Below are 23391 nucleotides of genomic sequence, written 5' to 3'. Positions count from 1 at the left end.
ACAGTTCAGACATAGCTGTTTACAAATAGACACCAAGCATGAGCGTGACATCCACCGACACGTTTCCATTGTCTCACGACACAAAGCAAAAAGCTGGAGGGAAGTTCATGACATCAGTGTTTTCCTTTATTTTTTTACAGTGTATAAACCTCAGGCATGAGTTGGATTCAGAGGTCAAAGGTTTTCCAAATGTAAAACCGTAATAGTTTAAGAAAACGGTGTCTTGCTTTTGCTAAATCAAGGATTAATGACAGGTCAACATTCTCCCAAGATTAAACATAACATGTACTGCTGAAAGGGTCACAAGTGACAGAAAACATATCTAGCAACTAAAAGCACACATTTATCCTCTCTGTATCACATCCGCTGTTTGCTTCCTCGACAAGCGATGCCCAAAGCTCTTTAGCCCAGCACATGAAAGACGCAGGAGGAAGCAGCTGTATGAATCATTTATTTAAAACTGCTCAGTGCACCAGCATGTGCCGGGGTAAAATGCTTTGGAGAAAGCCCAGTCGTTTATCTTTCCTGCTTTATTTCATCCCACTGCATCATACGTTAGCCTTTCTTCTCCTCCTCCTCTGGGTTGTACACGCTGACGGTGAACTCTCCAGCCTCTTTTCCGTACTTGTTCTTCACCAGGAGGGCATATTTGCCAGAGTCAGCCGTGGTGACGGAGGTGATTGTGATGCTGGCAAACTTGCCGTGCTCGAACTTGAGCTGGTAGCGCTCATTAGACAGCAGCTCCTTGTCGTTCTTCGTCCAGCTCACCTCAGGTACGGGCTCGCCCCAGACATTTCCAGTCAGGTTCAGGGACTACAGAGAAAAAGAGGAATGCAGGGGTTTAGTGTGTGTAACAAGTCTGGATTTTACAGATTTAAGAGGGAAGGAGACACTCCTAGGAATGAGATAATGGCATAGTAATTTGAAGGGGAGACAGAGCATTTAAAGGGATAGTTTAAATGTTTTAAAGTGGGGTTGTGTGATGTACTTATCCATTTCTACAGTATTGCATCCCCCATGCCCACATTTGAAGAACTAACAAAAGTACCAACATGGAAGATACGCCATGTAGGCCTACTGCTGTGGACAGGGGCATCAACAAAAAGTATCTTAGCCTCTCTAAAACATTATTATCAGTTTAAGTAAATGCTATACTTAGAATGTGTACACAGCCCAGTCAGACAGCCCTTTCCTGAGGAGAACTGAAGTGCTAATATCCATCTTTGCTCTCTTCAAAGCCACCAAACTACTTTTATAAGACTTTTAACACAATGTATTAGTACTGAATGTATTTACCTTGCCCTCCTGGATTGCAACCACATCTGGCAAGCCTCCAACCACACGAGCGCGGTCTGAACAGAAAATACAAGAGTGAGTCAATAAACAAATGTTAATCATTACTCAGCGTTTCAACCTGTGGAACATCTGCCTGTTGACAACATGATATTAACCAAAACTGGTAAATTAACCACCCTCATTCAATATATTTGATTTTACTGCACTGCATATATCTTTTAAATAACTTTTGAAAGTAGGTTTATTTATTTTCTAAAATAGCCATTTCATCTTTGGGAAAAGCATTTTCCACTATTGATATATTGATATGAAGATGACCAACAAAACACTCCCTTATGTTGAATCGCAGTGAACCATTCAAAATGATAACGAAACTAAAATAGCTTTCACGTGACATCTTGTCATAGATGACGCCACTTGGGGGAAAAGAACGAATAAATAATGACTTACTTCTTTCTGCGAGAGCTGCCGCCCTGCGGAAGGAAGGACACAGACATTTTTAGAAGCATCCTTTACGGTATCACAGCGCAGAAAGGTCACCAACATTTTTGTTTTCCTTAGCTTTACAATTGCAGGACATGTATTTTGATTGTGCTTGTTAAAGGGCTCACAAAGTGGAAAAAAGTCTATTTTAAGTTTGTGATGACTGTTAGTATTTATTTGTGTAAAGATCCTCTTCAAACGGAGTTACACAACAGCGTCAGATGTGTTTGTTTACTTACTTGAGCCTCTGGAATTCTTCAAATGCCTCTTCCCATGCTGCACAAGAAAAAAAGCCAAAGTTATTAAGATCGTTTCACAAGTCTGAAGAACCTTCCCCATTTGACTTTAAACGTTTCACTTACCCTTGCCGCTCAGATCAAAGACTCTCTTTACGCCATCCTTGCCATCAAAGATGTCCACGGTGTATTTGCCCTTGTCCTTCTCAGTGGGCTCATTGATTTTAAGCCAAAGCTCCTCTCCTGTGACTCCAGACTTAACTCTCTCTGAGACGGCGATCTTAGCATCTCTAATGGAGAAAAAAGGGAAACACAGAGATCAATTAAGGCTGGACTGTTGACTCAAAGTATCGAGTACCCTGAAGAGCAGGATTCAGACAGGAAAGCAGTAATTACACAATCATCCCTGTATTATACCAAAATGAGAAACGTGACCTCACTACCAGTTGGGGAGATTTTGTCCCATCTGTGGATTGTGTTTTATATAATTCATGGGAAGATTGTGCAGGAGAGCTGATAGGGATAATTATAGTCAAAATAGTGCAATATCAGGCATCAGAAAGTAATTAACTATGGCAGCAAAACATATTTATGAGTGCAGAAATACTCCTTCATATTCCATTTACTAATTGGTCACAAACATGTTCAATCACCCCAAAGCCTTTTGAGATCATTTACTTGCAAGCTTTGAAAAACAAAAAGCCTTTTCTTTGCAAACATCACATGTCTGGAAAACACGACCAACTGATTTGAAAGGGACTGAACAACCTGTTGCTATTAAGCTGAACAACTGGCTGTTGGAAAAAACGTAAAGGCATATTTAATATGTTTTGTAATATAAGTTGTGTTTCATGCATCCTTATTATTTATTTGTAGGAATAGTATTATTATACTCTTTTGGAATGTTAAGTCTTATCTGTACATTTCTGTAATTTGTGCTTGTATGTCTTTTTTTCTAATTGTTTTTTACTAGCTGTATTCTTTGAGTGTATTTTTCTTTTGATACATCTAGTGTTAACCCAACACCAAGCACTCAGGTGGAGCTTACACCAAGGCCACATGTTCAATCTTGCTATGAAATTGAAAGTGAAAACATTTAATGGTTTTTTCCTGAAAATTGAGCCTGTAATTTTCTGTAATCCTGCTGACAAACAGACAAAAACACAAACTGAACTGAACAAATAAGCTCCTTGGCAGAGCTAACGACGTAAAGTAAAGCAAATATTTGATGAGAATGGAAAGTTATTTTGAAATCCTATGTAAGTGAATAATGTTGATTTGACATACTTTTGAAGCCATCCAACACGCAGCTCCTCATTGTAATACGTGACCGAGGAGGAGAGGATGATGCCGTGTTCAGTACTGACGATTTTGATATCAGAGGAGGAGTGGGCTGGAGGGAAAAGAATACAAGTCAAGTTTTTATCTACATCCCATGGAAAACATATTTAATAAGTGGTATATAAAAAAATCATATTTAAGCATTTAAGTCGGTAGCCTTTTAATGGTTTATGCAGTGAAAATACTTTAAAAATTCTGCTTCTTTCTGTGGCTTTTTCTGCTGTGTGATGCTCAATTACTGCCTGGTGTTATGAGTTTAATGACTCACCAATAACCCTGAACAGCTCGTTCATTACAGTCTGGTATCCTGGGAGAAAAAGATGAGGACCACAGTTATTCACTTTTTTTTTAGCAACACTGACAGGACTGAGTTTCCCTCTCATAATTCATGTACAACGCTTTACCTGCATCTGTCAGATCGAAGGAGCTCTTATCTTTGCCTCTCTCGTCCCTCAGGACCACACCGTAAACACCTTTGTCAGCCTTGGAGATCTACAGTTCAAGGTAAAACAACTTAAGTATCCTTGAGGCAGTAATTAATTTCCTTCTAAATCAAACAGAGGGAAATACATTATTATTCTTGGGACAGATATAAGAACAGGACAAAGACCAACTAAGCAGAACAGTCAAGCTTTTCCTCTGCCCAGGATGCTTCAGGCATTAAAAGGAAAACATGAATAATGTAAGACGACAAGGACATATTTATAGGCGTGAACTTAGGGCAGCAAGCAATATGTCCAGACTTTGGCTCTTGGTGGCGGTGGCACGTCCTCTGCAGTTGCAGCCTTTTTTCCTTCTTTTCCTTTCGGTTTCTCCTGCTTAATAACGCACTGTGAATTAGACAGATAAGCCAGTTAATGCAAGTGCGATGGACAGGAGTGGCTGTGGATGGGCCACCTCTCCTGAGCTCATGCAATGACACCAACCCTCTCTTTATGAGTGATGATAATACAGTTTCAATGTACAGGTACCTTGAAACATCAATACAACTTCACTGGCACAAACAGAAGAGAGGCTGTATTACAGAAACTGCCTATCTTTTGTCTTAAGTTAAGATCCAAAGAGTTATGAAGACAGGATTTTCACAATTTGGTATTAGAGAAGCAAATTTCACCTAACTTTAGGAACCTTATCTCACTTCATCATATGTTTATCTCAGGATAGGTAATGTTATTATCTCTTATTGTTGAGTTAAAGAACTTTGTAAACGTTTTTGTCATTGAAAAAATACAAGAAAGCAGATGAGTTAAAGGTGTTGGAAACATCTCTGGAGAAATTAAAGTACATAATTCTTTCGTGAATTTACAGCTAATGAGGGTTTTATCATCAAGCTGCAATACGACGTTAGGGTCTGCCTGCCATATAATAAGCCTCTGACTTAATTAAATTCGCCTGCTGACATTTTGTTGGTTGTAGCTAAGCAACCAAAGCGCAGACTACTATTCTCTGGTGGAAAGCGAAAGTCAGGACTTCTTCACATTTATCCTCAAAGTTTATTTGAGGTTATGAGAGTGTTTGAGAACGTGTTCGTGTTGGGCCTTTGTTTTCATCTGTAATGGCTTTTTCCCTGAATCCCTTTTGTTCTTCTTTACCCTCATTATCATGGTTATGAAAAAGTTGAGATTGGATCCTCAAGATAAAACGTTTCTGTATTATAGCCCCAGATTAATATCCTCAAACAAGGACAGATTTCCAGTTTTAAATGAGTACATTGGCCAGAGGAGTCAAATAGAATATAGTGTTAGTAATGAAATGGATGAATGAATCACACAGATAAACCATATACTGTATATGGGCCAACATGTTGCAAAGCTTGTCCTACAAGTCTATAAACCCCAAATAAGGATTTAAATCTTTAAAATAGTGCCAATTGTACCCAGTAGGCTTATTTGAATTCCCCAGTGCGACATGCTGACGTGCCGAGTCCAGCAGCATTACAGCAGGCCTCGAGGACAGGAATATTTCTAGTGTTTCATCATTTATGATGAAACACACTGTGTGTCAGAGAGGGATGGTTGGCAGTGAAGCATCTAGTCTAGTCTAGCTCTACGATGGAAGCACAGCTGCAGCATAAGCGGCACTTTCTCTCCTCTTCACTCAGGAGCTCACGACTCCTCACAATGAACGGCCTCTGTCTAACGCGCTGACCTTTCCGATATTAAAGGTCAGATGGCCGTCCTTTCTCTCGATTTTCGCGGCGTCCTCATCATCCTCTGCAATTTCAATTTTGTCCTTGGACCAGGTGATCTCAGTCTCTGGTTTGATATTTCCAATCTGTGTGGAGAAAGAAGAGAGACACACATTAAATGCACCACCTGAATTGCAACCATTTGTGAGGCTCCTTAAAAAAAAACATGAACAGCAGTATCAATCAGGTACTTTTCTTACCTTGCATTTCAACAGCACATTGCATTCTGGAGTAACAGTGAAGCCAAGGTACTCGACAAAGTGAGGACCTGTTGATATTACATTTAAAATATGTATCAAGATGCACTTCAGCAATTGTGTTAAACTTATGTAATGGAAAAGTAAAAAATACCTTACCCTGTTTCCTGACCCATTCGGCCCTCTCAAACTCGGATTTCTTCTGAAGCTCCCTGAATTCTAGGTAACAAAAGGTGCATCAGAAAATCAGCAGACAGACTAAACCGTAAAGAAAGGTTGTCTTCTGCTGCCCCTCAATGGACAAGAACTTTAACTGCAGCAGATGCAATACACCCAGCAGAGGGAGGCTTTCAGTGTGTAACCTTCAAAAGTGCTCTGTGTGTTGGGGGGCCTATTTGATATCAACAATTTTAGTTGATATTAAAACAAAAGACATAAACATGGATGTTGATACTGAATTAGAGTTATCATGTCTTATTGTTACAGTATGATAATTATTTTTAAAGACTAATTCAAAAGGTGTGGGAAAAATATGCATGTCTAGGCTGGCGTGGTGTATAGGTGTTTATATGTCAGTTTTTTTGTTCATATGTGGGTAGTGGGTATTTGTACAAACATTTTACAATACATTTTTAAGAGGGTACATATGAAGTGATTGACATAAGGATATGCATACATCTATGTGCTTAAGATAAACTGCATCATTATTCGATCTATTTTCTATTTGTATTCATTTTAAAATGTTTGGGTCTCTCAAGTTTAAAAAAGAAAAATGTACAAACACAAGGGAAAAAAAAGTGCAATTTATATTTGTCTTTCTATCCAAATAGAAAGAGAGTTTTAAAAAAAGGGACATTTGAGGTCTTACCATCTCCAATGAGCACCAGACTGGTCGTCCCCTTAGCTTTGCCGTCCACCAGGTTGAAGGTGAACGTTCCCTCGTCAGTGACCTCCAGAGAGTCCATGAACATTTCAATGATTCCGGTGGACTTGTTGAAGTTCACTGTGTATTTCTGGAAACAAAAAGATATAAAATCCCAATCAAGATCAGGTTGTGGAACATTCACCATCCCAAAAGACACAGGACAACGTGTTATGTTGTTATTCGTACCTTGTTGTCAGTAATGATGGCATTATTGAAGACATAGTCCACAGTGCAGGCGGAGCTGCATTTCTCCACCTGAGTCCAGAAACGCACGAGACCCTTCTCCAGCAGATCCATGGCCATTTCACTCTTGAAGGGGATAACTGGAGACAAGAACATTTTTTAAATGTTTTTGTATAAGCTATGCATGTAACAATGGCTTAGTAACTACTACATTCACAGTAGTCTGCCCTGATTTCTAATGCCTTCAATTTACAGGCTTGGGACTAATTTACAAAGATATCATATGCCAATTTTAATACAATAAGTTACATTTATTCCAACTGCAAACATTTATTATTTGTATTGGGCTATTCCAGACATTTAAATGGAAGAAGAAATACACCTCCTCTTCAGACTAATGTGCTTGCACAATAAAAAAATTAAGCAATATCTCCAAAAAGATGATAATTGATATTATCAATTAGTTTTGATGGCGTTTGACCATTGCTCATTGAATCCAAATAGATTTATCGTCACACACCTAGTAACTATAATTTCCAAGAAAGATCTGTATTTTTAGAAAGTATTTTTCTTTAGTTAGTGATAGATATGCAACTTCTTGATAAGGGAAAAATAAACCATGGTATAAGAAGGATCTGTGATGTGGCGGGATATTCACCTGGGAACTTGTGGTCATGGCTGATGTCCAGAAAACGTTTGAGACCTGTTGAGTAACAACAAAAGCAACAAAATGTGTAAGTGTCAAAACCTTTCACCATCAAATATGAGTCTTACTTCTATTTGACAGTTTTCTTATTATGTATGCAGTTAAAAATACTCCATGTTAAGTAGAACCTTGGATTGAAACACAACTTGACAGACATACACAGAGTGTAACAGAGGTCAATTTGTCACAGCTGTTGAAACACAACAACAGAGACATGATGACACAGTCCTTCAAGTCCTTCTCACACCTTTGGCACCGACGTCACCCAAAATAAATAACAAGAGAATCAAGTTTCAGAAGCAGAGATGCCGGGACTGTGGGCGACTCACCCTCCTCAGTGAGAGTGTAGCTGGAGGAGAAGCCCTCAGTGTTGGTGACAACACAGGAGAAGGTGCCCAGATCCTCCAGGGAGGGACTGTTGAAGATGGCTCTGGACCTGCAGGCGACGTTATAATAGTTTTAAATCTTTCGTTTTATATTGATTTTGACTGCTTTTGTCTGGTTTCAGTTCTTCTGAAAGGTTAGGTTTTTATGCATGATTTTGTGAGGTCCAGGTATAATGTATATAGAGATGTGTAATATCTAATGATATAATTGCTAAATATACAAACAAAAACATATTATAAGAGAGCTGTGTCGGAATGGCCATCATATTTCATTGTTTTTTTATTTGGGAATCAACTCTTTCACTAGCACATTTAAAAGAAAACCGTAAATGTTATCCGACCCCGTCTGGCTAACATTACCTGAGCTAAGTAGCTTTGTAAACATTTGAAACCATATTTAAACCATCACTTTGTCATTTAATTCGTCAAAATTATACTGCGTGTCAAAAATAACAAAATATAATTAATTGTTAAACATGTGCATTCGCCTGGAATACCAAGTCTGTTCCATTTCTGTCCAAAGTCATGAAAAATGACATACATTCTTGTTCTGAGTATGTATTTCATGATGACCCTGCCTGGAGTTGAAGACACATGAATACAAAAATGAATGTGAACGATTTAAAGAACTGTTGCACACAAGCCTTGACCAAGAGCAAGAGAGTTATTTTGGTCCCTGGAAGTTGCATGAGGAATTGGTCATACAAATGATACTCACTTGCCCCCTTCAGTAACCATGGTAAGGCGAGAGGTGTCTGTAATGGTCTTGTAGTTCTTGGACCAAACAAACTCAGAGCCCTCCTTCATCTCAGAGCACTCAAAGACCATCGAGATCACACCATCATCATCCACATCCACATAAATCTCATTGGTGCCTGAGGAAATGAGAGTAAATGATTACAGTGTGTGTGCATCTAGTAAATTCATACATCAGTATAAAGGAAATGAAACGTTCCCTTCTTCCCAGCCCTGCGTAGGAACACTATGTGATTGTAAGTGTGAGTTATGTAACCATCACACTCACCGGGGCGAGTCTGGGACAGGATTGGACCTAAGGCTGCTGAGGACTTTCCGACGCCAGCCAGATTTTGAGCGCGCACACGGAAGACGTAGGAAGCACCCGCCTTCATCCCCGTCACCTGAAGCAGCATGTGAGCAGTCCGAGGAAGAGAGAGTTAAGAGAACACTGTCGCCCTTATTTCACATGAAGATACAAGCTGAAGGCCATATTGATCAAACTTAAAAGATGTCCTCTGCGAAAAAATAGAAGCATTTCAAGAAGATCCACTATAACTTATAAATATCCTGCTCACCTTCATGTGTTTGCCCGTGTTGACCTTCTCGTGAGCAGCCTTCCAGTCTGCCTCTCCAGCAGAGGCCAGCTTCAGGTCCAGATAGTATCCATTGACAGGAGTGCGGCCACTGAATACAGGCGGCTCCCACAGCACCACGGCCGAGGTGTCACGGACCTCCAGCGCATGAAGACCCACAGGAACACCTTGGAGCATGAATAAAGAACTATCTTAAACAAACTGTAACCGATCAACACAAAAAGAAACTAAGTATGGCAAAGATTTACAAGTGAACACATCAAGAACATAATACACATCCAGTGATAGAGGTGTACTGCAATACATGTGCACATTGTGTTATGCATATAGTTATTCTATGTAAATATATTAGTAAGGAGTAGTTTAGTTTATTTATAGTGTTTACAATGTATTTTTCATGCTCTAAAGGAACGCACTTTAAATGAATAAGCAATAACTTAATAAGAAATTCCGTTATACAAATATACATATATATTTCCAATCACAACATTTATTGTAATGGTCTCATGAATAGATTATCTATCCGAAATGCATTGTGCCCAAAACAAACTGGTAATTGACTATTTTCTCGACATTATTTGGTTCAGTCTGTTTTTCTTGTATTCATAACTTTGAATGATTAATTGATCATCGTCAGCCTCAATCGGCTAGTTAATTAATCATCCAATTGTTTCCTCTTTAATATTTACTGACATATACCTTTATTCTTTGTTCATACCTGGCAAAGTAATGGTCCATTCCTTGCACTCTATCGCTGAGCTGGGCAGAGAGGCTTTACTCACACCTGCCATGTTCATAGCGCGCACCTGGAACTGGTACAATACGTTCTCCTTCAGGTTCTCAGCCTAAAAACAGAAATTACGGTAATGGGATATTAATAAAACACCTCTTTTGGGCTATTTTCCAGACAAAAATGAATTACCAAGTACATCAACTTATTTGAGCTTCGTGAGATAATAGGTCGAAACCGCAGTTAGAAATGACACGTAACATTAGGCGCATCCACACTGCAGTACTTTATTGTGAGGTCTTTTCTGGATGCTTTTTTTTTTTTATTGAAATTATTTCATTGAAATGTGGTTACAAATAAACACACTTACTTTATAGGAGGGAGCAGGCAGTGCCTTGTGGTTCATCTCATGCCATTTTCCAACAACGCCTCCCTTCACGGTCCTGTAGTCCACAAAATATCCCCGGATATCAGCTCCTCCATTGAAAGAGGGCTCAGTCCAGGCCAGTGTCATGTAATCCTTCACAGCCTCCACCAGGGTAACATTGGTGGGGTTTCCGGAGATGGCTGTAAGGAAAGTTAATAAAGTGGTCAATATTTATTATGAGAAATGCGAAGAAGTATGTTGAAATAACTAATATTCCGATTTTCAGACCGCATTTTGTTTTCCTTTTAATGATAAATGACACCTAATATGGCCTGAAATAAGCAAAATATAACATAGATCTTAGTCCATATTAGTTTACATTTGAATATGCAACATGCTTTGGACACAAGCAACAACACTGTATTAGGGTCATTGTAATGTATAATGTACTTACACTCAAGGCCAGAAGCAGGACAACTTTCACGCTACGAAAATCTCCGAAAGTCGCACCAGACTCTCATTATGTTCATGCTCTTTAAGAACACAAATGTTTTAGCCATCACCTTTACAAAATATCAACACAAAACTCAGAAATCAATACTTGCATACAGCAAAAGCATTGTAAATCATTGTCTGCTTTGTTATTTAACCTTGTCATTAATAAATGAAGGTATGGAAAACAGCAAAATATGATAAAGTCAGTCAATGTTAGCGATGACAGGCAGACACATGCAAATAAATCAACATGCAGTCACATATTTGTGTGCCTCTTGCATTCATCAAACTCAGGATAACATGCACAAGACAAGATAAATGGGAAACTGTTTCGGAACAAACTCTCAGACACTTTTATTTAGTGATTTAAAGTGATCTGATTTAAATTAAATAACTGATTTTTGGTAAGGAAATGGAAAATAAATAATGAAAGTTGACATGATTTCTGAAAAAAAATGAGGATGGTGTGTGTGTGAATGTGTTGAAATACAAGTGTACATTCTCAGCCGTGAATCCCTGGATAAATATATGTTTAAAAATAGCTGAGAGGAAGTAGCAGAAGGGGAGAGTAGAGGCAAAGTGAATAATGGAGATGAGGGATGTGATCATGACACTCACAGACGGCAGCTTGCACAACCACAGCTTCAGAGTTGGCGGAGCTCAGGCTGTATCCTGCAGCGTTCACTGCCTTCACTCTGAACACGATGTTTGTCCCGGTAGTCAGGCCGTGGCACACAAACCTTAAAACAGTCAAAGGTGTAAAGAGTCATATAATATTTACTCTGAGATTTCACAAACAGTAGGATTGAGAAATAGTAAAAGCTACATTTGCATTCAATACAATTACAAACAAAAAATGTAACTAAAGGGTCATACTAAAGAAAAGGGAAATATGTTGTTAGCATTAGCACCCTTGCTAATAGCTATTCAAAAGTAGCTTAGCTGACCAACCACGACTTTTACAAGCGAGACTATGTACGCTTTCAAAAACATAAAAAACGTATTAAAGTTCTTAATTTTACAAATGAAAACATAAGTTCAAAAGCCATATATGAAAGACACTCACTTCCTAATTTAATACACTCAGGAGGTTATTTGTTTGGTTTGTTATCACAAGTAGCGTTTTGCTAACGTTAGCAAATATTCCTGCAGAACTGAGTTACTAACACATTTTAGCTGACTTCAATACTTTTCTGTAACACATCATATATGTTATCCACTGGAGCAACAACTAAAACAATGGAGCCTATACAAAAATGTAGATCCGACAACCATGAGCAAATTGTGTTAGTGTAGTTTTCTAATAAATGAATCTACTTAGTGTCATTCAAATAAATGTCTGATAAGTCACCAGCTATTCATCACCAAACAGTGATGAACAAAGACAATAACACTTAGATAAATGTGATGTAACTTCAACTAGTATTTCATTTTTGCACATTATATCCCCTTTAATCTTCTTTTTATATTTTCCCAGTTTTTGGTCATCAACTTTGAACACCAAAAAAAAATAGAATCAATTCATCTTTTTAAGCAATGAATGACGTGTGAATTCATGAACCTAGTTTTATCTTTAGCTGCACTTACCTGGTCTTCTTGACAGGTTTGTTGTTGCAAGGTGTCCATTCATCTGTGCCCACCGCACTGTATTCGATGTAGTAGCCGGCCAGGTGTTTGACTTCCTTAGAGGCGCTCCAGAAGACGACCACGGAGGTGTTGGTGTTCCTGGTGGTCACTGGACTGCCAGGAGCTGAGGGCAGGTCTGTTAAAAGAGAGATATGCATGAAAATAAGGAAGATGTTATGTTTGGATCAACATAATGCAGAGGGGAACAACAGTCTACTAACTAACTAATGAAGGAATACAGCGATAACAAGCTGTACATCATATTTAAATGCAGGCCTGGCCGGCTCACCCAGTTTATCTCCGACCGTGATGTCTCCTGTGGATTCAGAGGACTCGCTCACACCAGCGGAGTTACAGGAGCGAACGCGGAAGCTGTAAGATTTTCCCTCTGCCAGGTCGAACAGGGCGAAGCGAGGAGACTTCACTGGCATGCCGGTGTTCACCCTCTGCCAGGTGTCTGACTCAGAAATACACTGCAGGCGACAGAGACAAGGACATGTCAGTAAAGAAGCAGACAATGGTAAAGGAAAGGCTTCTTATACAATAAATATTTGTTGCATTATTTTGTATGTTGTATTAAACTGCTGTAAATGTTTAAAGTTGTACTCCTTGGCACATTATTGAGTAATTTAATCTATAGAAATGCATAATGTTCATTTAAAATCATGATATTTACGGGGTAACAATGTATTTCTTAAAACTAAACTTTCAATGAGCTCAGAGGAAACATCGGCTTTGTGAATTTTCAAGCTAATCCAAGAGGGTTTTTGAAAATGATATTAATCTTGTGTAGAAGGAGAAACATTTTAAAACACATAAAGTAACATTAAAGCCTACAGTTTATCACAACATTTCACCACAAATCTAGGGAAACATGGTTTTCACTGGAAAGGTTGAGGATGAAAAACTGTATTCGGAGAGGTATAAGTTAAGATGTCTGACACACGTAGAGCCTTTTAAAGGTAGTGGGGTAGAAGAACATTTTAAAGAAGCGTAACAGTTTATTTACATATATTCCACCACTACGATGTGACTTGTAGCTTATAATAAGGCAATGTGATCTTTCATGTTGCATCTCTTCATCACTGTATGCATGTTTCCACCACCTCTCCTCACCTTCTCGATGTAATACATGACTCCTTCATGACCGCGCTGCATCGGAGGCTTCCAGGCGAGCACCACGTAGCTCTTGGTCGCCTCAGTAACCACAACATCAGAGGGTTCTCCGGGGACAACGCCCACTGAGGATCACAGAGAAATGCACTTAAACAAGTCACTTGGGATGGTTATCCTTCAAAAACCTTAAATAGTTAAAAACACACAAAAAATTACTTTCAATATTTTAGTTTGAGGAATAGAATCATATTTTCCTACGAGTGCCTAACAAGCAACTTTCCCTAAGTCTTTAATGTCTAACATTTAAAAAGAAATAAAAAAAGTCAGGAAAAATCTATTTAAGCAATCATTAAACTTGACTTACAAATCTCAGATAATATGGAGAATGATTTTATGTTTGATACCCTGCCCTTGAAGTCATTATAACATGCTATTTCACATCTGAAAATAAAAATGTAGAACAAACAACACCTAACAGAGTTTAAAGCTGCCTTACCGGTGGTATCCTCCTCTGTGAACTTGATCATCCCAGTCCAAGGAGCTGAGGGGCCAGCTGTTGGGAAAAGTAAAGATAAAATAACACAAGATAAGAACTTGATTGATTCCACACCAGAAAATGTGCATGTTACGGCATCTTAAGAATCAAAAAAGCAAAGTAAAAAAGGGAATGTTGACACAAAATAACTCATGACAAAGTAACAACCAAAAATACAATTAAGGTAGAATACAGCAGTCACTTTACAGATATGTCCATGATGTATAATTGTTTACCTCTGAGCCGGGCTCTGTCGGAGGGATCCATGGCAACCACAGCCTCGGAGACACGGGATGGATGGCTGATTCCTGCCTTGTTCTGGGCGCTCACTCTGAACACGTAGGAGCGGCCTTCCACCAGACCGGTGACGGGGAAGCGGGCGTACTTCACCGGGGCGTCGTTACACTGAGCCCAGTGGTGAGTGCCCACCTCACACCTGCACAGAAAAACACATTGAATTTATAACATTTGATCCAACCCAATTGTGCCCATAACTGACACAATGAGTTCATGGGCTTGCCTAAGAACAAATCTAGAAAGTGACATTTATTTGTCAAGATGGCAGTTTGGTCAAAATCTAGAAAAAGGTTGAGCTAGTGCCATTGTACCTGCAGAGTTAGCATTACAATAAGCAGCATAGATAGAACCAGTATATCCTGAATGGAAGACTGTATATTGCCAAAGAGATCAGATGAAATTTAATAATTAATTAGCTGGCAAATAATTAACGTAATAAAAGAAATATTGAGCATCCCAACCTGTCGATGAAGTATCCCAGGATGGAGCTGCTGCCCTCCACCGCCGGCTGCTTCCAGGTCACCACCACGTAGTCCTTGTTGGCATCATGACAGTGCACATCCAGGGGAGCCACGGGAAGCCCCTCCACCTCCACTTCAGCATCTGGAATAGCAACACCATATCATAGAGGGCACACTTGTGAGTGGTGCTGTTTCCTAAATCAGGCTGATCTCTATTACATCCTAAGCTTCCATGTTCTGACCCACTTAAGCCATTACAGTACAGCCTGTCCGGCAGCACTGTAGCTATAATAACTTAGTTTACAAGTTGGTAACATAAAAGGGGAATCTGAAAAGTCCTCATAAACTGCTGATTGTTATTTTAGATCACCCTCTCTGTGACATGCAGACGGATATAGAACCAACATTCCTCTGAGGAAACCAAACACCTCAGAGAGTTATGTCACTTAAAGACACAGCAGAAATGAATGGTTCCCGACCACATCTTACTTTGTGGTGATAAAAAATGCGTTGCTTTACTTTGCACGTATCACTTTTGTTCCAAACTGTACGATTAAGCACATACTTGGCTTCATAGCTTATCTCAATTTTCAATATAATACAAAACTAAGAAACTGATTTTCAACAGTTTGTGAATTTGTAATGAAATCAGCTTCAGGTGAAATATCTACGGGCATCTTACCTCTCACAAACACATACGCAGAGTAGGTGTCAAAGCCAGATTTGGTGTTGACACGCATGGTGTACATGCCCTCGTCTTCCTTGTTGAGGTGGACCAATGTGAGTGTGGCACGCTCCCCAGACCAGAGGGTTTGGACCCATTTAGAGGGCTTCAATGGGACAGCTGATGGGAGAAGTTAAAACTCAAGAATGAATGAATGGATACATAAAGGTACATACATTAAAAGGTCATTTGCAATATTTTTAAAGAGGAAGATTAAGCAATATTAAATTTTTCTACTTACAGTCTCTGTACCACACGACCTCAGGCTGGTATTTTTTCACAGTGGGATAAACAATGACAGTGCAGCCAAGACTCAGTGTGTCGCCTTCACTGCCGAAAGCCACTTCAAATTTCTCAATGATGGTGGTTCTAAAGGTGACACCGTGCTCAGCGCAGAAACCATCTACAGATAAGAAAAGAAAGAAAGAAAAGAAACAACAATTTAAACATTTCACCTCCATTAATTGACTTTTTGAATTACAGCAATGACATGTCATTAGCTTATGGTAAACATGTTTTATTTCTAGAATAGAGTAGAATAATTGATTCATATGAAGGTGTGTCATATGAAAAACAGCTTAAGTTTCTACTTATTTGATGTCTCGTATAGAACACTTTTACAGTGTGTATGTTAAATGTGAATTGTGATATACAACAGAAGTTCACCGGCCATCCTTGAAACTAAAATAAAAAGTTACTCACGTGGTTTAGGATCGAGTGGGCCTGCTTCTGCGCCCTCCTGGAACCCTGCAGAGAAATATATCTCTCAATGACCATGTCATAGTAGTCACAACAGATTTAGGAAACACACATTAGTCAAATATGCTAAAACGGCAAAACATTCAGACTTGATCCTTTCATACCAGATCAGAGTGGTGCGGATTTAAACTACTTTGAACTTCGACCTTTAACCGAATTAGACATGGGCAGCTGCAGAGAAGACAGGTGAGAAAAAGCGGTGACTTACTTTTGATAACAATATAAGCCACAGAGGAAGCTTCTCCTTTCACATTGAGGGCAGAGGCGTAATACTGAGCGGTGTCAAGGAAATCACAGCTGGAAATACAAATGTAGACATTATTTTGAACATAAATCTCTCAGTTTGGGGTAATGTGCATTTTCTGGGGTACATCTCATTAATTGTAATGCAGTGGGAGCTACATGATTACCTACTTCTTGATCTCCAGGGAGTGCATGTTGTAACTGTTCTCAACTGTGTACTTCTCGGGCTTGGCCTTGGCATCAATGAGCACATTGTTTTTGTACCTTGAAGACAGGAGGAAGACAGCAGGTTTATTTTTACCGTTGTCTTCAGAGGCTGTAATTACAGAGGAGTGTGTGTGTGTTTGTGTTGCGACGGTGGAAAACAGAATTGTCTGATGACGAGAGCTTTGGATGGAAACTTCTCTGACACACACACACACACGACTCAGCAGCCTCTGTGTCTTGTGACTCAGAGGAGTTGGAGTGTGTCTTACCAGGCGATCCTAGGTTTGGGCCATCCAGCCACAGTGCAGTGCAGCTTCACGGTCTTCCCCTCCCAGACAGTTTGTCCACGGGGCTTGATGATAAACTCTGGAAGGTGTGTCAGGCTGTCTGGGTTCATCTTCTTACGGAACTCTGCCCACTCCTCCAACTTTAGCAACAGGGATGCAGTTTGTCACATAAAGCTCATAAGCATGTGCAGGCTTGTTTGATTTTGGAAAAGGACACAATCTTGTTTTTACAAATTCACAAAAGGAATCAAAAGGATTTACAGTCTTGCCCAGTTCCATGCGTCCGGCCACTTCCCTGATATGCGTGGTTCTGGTGTTCTTCTCCACTTTTTTCACCTCCACAGCCTCCCTGGCCTCCCTGACAAACAGGTTCCTCATGGCCACATAGTTAATCCCCTCCTCCGTGACATCCTCCTCGTGGGACTCAATCAGACAGCGAACAGCTTCATGACTGATGAACAACAAAACACAGACAAATAAGATCAGTTTAAACTTTGGAAAATACTTCATTTAGATTCAAAAGGCTACATCAATATCTTGAAACAGTGGTATGGACTGCTTTGAATTTAGGAATATCAATCAATTATGTCTTGTAGTGTCTTCACTCACCTGGCTCGAAATACGGGAATGACATAGCCGATGACTTCCTTGTCCGTGTCCATTGCAAGGTAGGTGCGTTTGGCTCTCTTGGGTAGTGGGCTCAGTTTAACCACCTCCTGCCCCTTCTCTGTCTTCACAGTGGTCTTCAGGCTTAGAGGCGATAGACAACAATCACAACACTTGCAAAAAAACAAACAACATTCAGTAAATCATTAAGTATTTCAAATGCCACATTTTTTTTTTTTAAAACGACAAAAGCTTAAGCCTTTCTTAAAGGACACAGCTATTAATATGCTATGTCTTACCTACTGGCAGTACATTCTTTGATTTCTATCAATATGTAATCCTTCTATTGATTTTGTCTGTCGATCCAGTCCCATATAGTTTATTTCTCCCATACTCTTCCATAAAACACACAAATAAGCCATTGTGTTGCACTGGGTTCTGTGATTGCAATAAACATGGGTAGTGAAGTTTATTTTAACTCAGTCCGACACACACTGTCCTGCTGCTATGAATACCAATGCGTATTAATGTGCGGCTGTAAATAGTTTCCAACAAATACACTATTTATTTCTGTTTAAGTCACCTTTGATACAAACTAGTGCCCAGCTGTTTTGTTAACAAACTAAATGATTGTGACCCGTTTTCAAAGATGTACTTCTTCAGTTCCCTCATATAATCTTCGTATTAATGTTTTTCTGGACATGAAAAAAATACTGCAAGTGTTATCCATGAATTTACATTTTTTGTAACTAACTTTAGTGTTACTAATGCACTTAAAGCAGATTATTGATACAAATTAAATTAAAATACTCATTCTTGATTACCAACAATTTTGCTAATTTAATTCTCATTAGTTAAAGATGAACCATTGGATAAATCACACCTGTAAATGGAGTACATACAGCATTTCCGCTTGTATGTAGTTATTTGAACTAGAAGTAGACCAAGTATTTTCTACAGTTTTTTGCTCGTAATGACGACAAATTAAACACCTAAAGAATGACAAAGCTGCAGTTGAATCTAAAAAAAACTCACCGCGACCCATACTAGCCCTTTTCATCTATGTACTAAGTGTGCTAACTATAAACATTCAGAACATGTCTTGTTACTTATAAAAGGAAGATGTATTTCTGTCCATCCAGGACTCTGACCCATATTACACTGTGACTCATTTACCTCTCAGGCCTCCCTATATACAGAACTGGAGGATATGCCTTCGGGGCTGAGACGTTCATTTTAAAGCCCTACATTCACTTATAATCTCTTCCATATCTGTCTGATGGAGAAGAGTTTATCAAAGCCACTTTATGCTACTCTATTCCTCTAGGGCTCTCTCTGTTAGCCCTAGAGGAATAGAGTAGCATAAAGTGGCTTTGATAAACTCTTCCCCATACTGACGAGGCGGGATCAAGTCGATGAAACGGGCTCAGACAGATAGATGGAGAGGGACTCACCAAAAGATGTCTGCAGTGTCAAAAAGTTATGTATACTGCTGACTCACCAGGTGCGTCTTTGGCTTAGTGTGTAAGGAAGTCAAACAGTTGTACGGCTTATTAAATCAGTCTGACAAGCTGCACTGTACGTCAATCTTAAGATTTTAAGTAATAAATGTAACAATTGTAATGCAATCAATTATTTCTAACAGATACAATGTTGTCATTACTGAACCAATAATTATTAAACCTTTATGGTGGCACAAGCCTTTATATTTTCATGACTTGCATCCAGTTTCTTTACAGTTGGCCTATTGGCGGCGTCTCATGCCCTGCCTACAGAAATAGCTCGTCTGTCCATGGATATCTCTGGCAGCCGCTCACTGCAGCTGAAATTCTTTCCCTGACCCCGTTTAGAAAGCTCTCATGGTTCCAACGTGTACATGTACTGACAGAGCCCTGCAGATTAAAGGACTAATAATTACTGAACATACATGTTGACAATAGTTGCCACCATATATACAGAGCTAGGGCGCAACGTTTGATAAGCAGTGCTCCTTTCACACAACACTTGTATCAGACACTTACCATTGTTTTGCCATTTAACACAGCATTTTAAATGGAAGGACAATGTAATTAAAATGTGACTGCATATTTACCACACCTGTGTATGATAAGGAATGACTAGATTAATTCCTGCAGCAGGCCTGTGTTATAACGGTAAGGCTTGAAGGATTCAGGAAATCTATATTTTCTCTATAAGAACCACTTATATTACAGATTTATCCATCAACTATTTCCTCAATCAACCCGACAGCAGTCTCTAAAATATCATAAAGTAATGCGAAATGTATTGCACACTTTAAATGTTGACATCTAAAAATGGCTTATTTTGTCCCATATCAGTCCAAAAGCCTAATATATGTAACCACCACAGAAAACAAACAAAAAACAGCTAAACTTAACAGTAATCTATTTTGAAAAACAGCTGCTGTTTGCGCTGTTTAACAACTTTCAATTGCTGCCTAATTGTTTCATCTTTATCCCATATAATGTACTTTCACTGGGATTTGGATGACTGAATGTTATGCTGAGAGATACTTAGCTTCAGACATTTCTAAGATGGTCAACTTTTAAGTAAATGCATATAATGTGCTATTTCTGTTAGATACAAGAGCACAATACTATTGCTACATAGATAGTTACAAACCATCAGGCCCTCAGCCAGGCACATAACCCAAATGTCTGAACCTGTGATTCCTCTCGTTCTGTGCAGGATTACTTTTGCAACCACACATCATCAGAATGGTAAAACTAACCTGTCTCATGACAGCCTTGAACTAATGAATCAAGACTTGAGACTTGGACTAGACTCAGACTTAAATAACAAAAATAAACACTTTCAACTTAAATGTGATTTGACCACTTTACAATTTGACTTAATTAAACGTCCCTACTAATCTGAATTGATTTTAGTTTTGAACTAAAAAAACAGTCAGAAGTGTTGACCTCTTAAAGTCCTACAAAGTTGGGAATATTCAATTATTAGGCCTTATCATTGAAATTCCTGCTTTTAAGCTTTTAAAGACACAACAAACAAACAAATATATACTGGTTTTGGTCAGCATTGAGACACCTAAGTGACTTGTAGGCTATCTTGTAATTACCCCTCAAAGAACACTTGGGACTTGACTTGAACAGCGTCAAGGAGAACACTTTGTAAATCTACTTTATGGGCATATTAGGGCAGTACCTGCTCTATATAAAAACAAATCTTGAGTTAGTCTTTTTTCCTACTGATGAGCCACTTCACACCAGATACCAAAGTGCCATGTTGAATATTTGAAAGAGGTCTGCTTGAATGCCTCCAGCACTTCTGATGTTAGGAAGAGTCAAGTTACATTTAGAGAAAATCTTTTTTTTTACATATTTCAAAATCAACCATCTCAGTATTTCTGGACCTCCCATCCTCTTACCGACGGCTGCTGGTCTTGCAAGCGGAGTACGATTGCTGGCTAACAGACGACTTGGTGCTCAGGTGAAAGCTGCTCTCAAAGTGATGCTGCTGATGTTCCTGCTGATGCTGCTGCAGCTTCTGCGTCACCGTTACTGATCCTGACATCTTGAGGGCCACTCCGCCAACTTATATGTTGACTGTTCTTTACTTAACCAGCTCTGGAAATCAATCTCATTGTTATCATTACAGATTGACTTAATTATTAATTCATTAATGTTGAGGTTAGTATAGGCCAGGAGAAATGGATTAAGTATGAAAGGTTGTTAAATTGTTAAAATGATGTTATGATGTTTGGTTTTTGAGCAGTTAAAGTGTTGGTTAAGATCAACTGTTTCTGTGTTAAATGAAGCAACAGCAGGTAGCAAACAAGCTGTGGCAGCATTCCTTAACTCCTTTTTGGGTAGAAATAACATTACAATTAAAATGACTACTTTCACAGGTGTGAATATAAAAAGTGACACACTTGGGTTAAAGGAGAAGGTAGAATCAAAACTGCTGTGTTCTGTTATTTCTTAATTTAAGGCTTATAGTCAATACAAGTCCATATACATATCAGTATTATATAAAACTCTTTTATGTACTGTGGTTGATTATTTTGTTAATCAATCATGTTATCATTTGGTTTATAGAAAACAATGCACTTCAATATTTCCTAAAGCCTTTTTGTATTAGTCAATAATAAATCAAATGCTCAAAGGAAGCAAATATTCACATCGTTTTGCATTTTTGCTTCAAAATTGTGTGGAATAAATGATCAGTTTATCAAGAATGTTGCCAAAAAAAAAATCTGTGGAGTCAACAATCAATCAAATGAAAAATCATTTCAGCTCTAGTAACTACTGTTGAAGTGTTACAGCTTGAACACATGATGATCAGCTCCCACAGGGCCCATCATCATGTAACCAGAGATCAGAGAGGAGAGATCTGCAATTTATGACAAGAGACTCCAAAAACTTGTATAGCTATGTCCAACACCTACAACAGGCAGTGTGTAGGCAAAGAGTGAATCCATTTGTGAAGAGAAACAAACAGTCCACTGGACTAAAAGCATGAGGGCAATGAGTTTGCAAAGATAAATCCTGGGTTATAAAAACGTTAAAGGTTAAGCAAATGTTAATGGAAAAGATTAACTTTACTTGACATTTGACTTCAATGAGACATGCAATATTCTGCAAGGACACAATAGATACAGATTAACAATATACTGTTATTATAAAGGCATGAATACAATGAATAATACATCAATAAACAAAAAACATTACTAAAGTTGTTAAAGGAGGCCTCAAGCCTTACTGATTCCAAAATGACAGATAACATAAACTGAAATAGCAATTATGCAGTATTAATGACAGTCTTATTCATAAATAAATAAATATATCACTCACCACAACTAAGGATTCACCAATCCACAAAAGTTGAAAATCAGATAAAAGGTGTGCTAATTCCAAAAGTAGCTAAAGCAAGTCCAGATCCTGGGAAAGCAGCAGGGTGAGGGGCGGTGGACAGGACGGCAGTCCACTGAACAAAAATAATGCTGCCACTTGGCAGAATGTGCAAGACGCCGTCAGGACCTTTTAAGGCTGGGACAGCTTTAAATTTAGACCATGAGGCCATGAGAAGGCCGAGCCCAGGCTCCTCAGCTCGCCTGGCCCTCCGCGGTGTCCAAGCTTCAGGGAAACGTGGGAACCAGAGACTGTGTTGTGGGAACTCATAGTGAGAAATATAAGGCCTTGTAAATGAGTAAATTGGTGAAAAGCTGCAGTTCACGTTTGACTGTTACCTTGAATGAATGTTGAATAGGTTTCATAATCTGTTGCAAAGCATTTTTCTTAAACGTTTAGAGACAAGGGGCGAAGTCACTAACGCATGTTTCCCTCTCCAAATTAAAACCCTTGTTGTATTCACCGGCCATAATGGCTGGTCTGCACCAACATGTCACCTCAAAGCGCTTGAAATGTCTCTATTTCCCTAAATGAACAGTTACATTTCCCAAGCTGCTCGTTTGGGACTAATATACATTTCCTCTGGTGTAAAATCACATAATAGACTGACGTCTCTGCACCACAATTCAATTATTGAGACGTAAAAAAGCTGCAAAATAAACGTTGGAATGTATATTTGTAACTGCTGCCATCTAGTGGTGGGACATATACACTGCAATATTGTTCGTTTAGACACATTTAATGACATTATCGAAATACGAGTTTAAATTAAAC

At 38.9% G+C, this 23391-nt stretch overlaps 1 protein-coding gene across 2 annotated transcripts; it reads right to left on the bottom strand.

The window, feature by feature from the left end:
• Positions 1-104: 104 nt before the first annotated feature.
• Positions 105-22713, bottom strand: myom1a (myomesin 1a (skelemin)). 2 transcript variants are annotated; one of them, XM_034104495.2, is made up of 38 exons: positions 22561-22713; positions 21135-21333; positions 17729-17869; positions 17381-17570; positions 17102-17259; positions 16797-16889; positions 16591-16679; positions 16326-16370; positions 15865-16026; positions 15582-15743; positions 14900-15041; positions 14378-14577; positions 14103-14159; positions 13607-13731; positions 12780-12963; positions 12452-12626; positions 11483-11604; positions 10373-10569; positions 9991-10117; positions 9255-9439; positions 8966-9080; positions 8660-8816; positions 7885-7991; positions 7508-7552; positions 6853-6989; positions 6610-6754; positions 5901-5960; positions 5745-5812; positions 5505-5630; positions 4100-4186; positions 3761-3848; positions 3625-3663; positions 3303-3408; positions 2142-2305; positions 2019-2055; positions 1747-1769; positions 1297-1352; positions 105-813 (listed from the first exon to the last, which is right to left on the bottom strand). In XM_034104495.2, exons 2-38 carry the CDS (start codon positions 21278-21280, stop codon positions 556-558), a joined length of 4518 nt encoding a protein of 1505 aa, XP_033960386.1. In that variant the 5' UTR covers positions 21281-21333; positions 22561-22713; the 3' UTR covers positions 105-555. The 2 variants fall into 2 exon arrangements, with proteins under 2 accessions (XP_033960386.1, XP_033960388.1); XM_034104497.2 differs by lacking the exon at positions 4100-4186.
• Between the last annotated feature and the right edge of the window lie 678 nt (positions 22714-23391).

The sequence above is a fragment of the Pseudochaenichthys georgianus genome, chromosome 17 (assembly GCF_902827115.2).
Source record: "Pseudochaenichthys georgianus chromosome 17, fPseGeo1.2, whole genome shotgun sequence".
Lineage (NCBI taxonomy): Eukaryota > Metazoa > Chordata > Actinopteri > Perciformes > Channichthyidae > Pseudochaenichthys > Pseudochaenichthys georgianus.
Note: the sequence above shows the minus strand (reverse complement) of the source record. Positions and strands in the feature narration are given on the sequence as shown.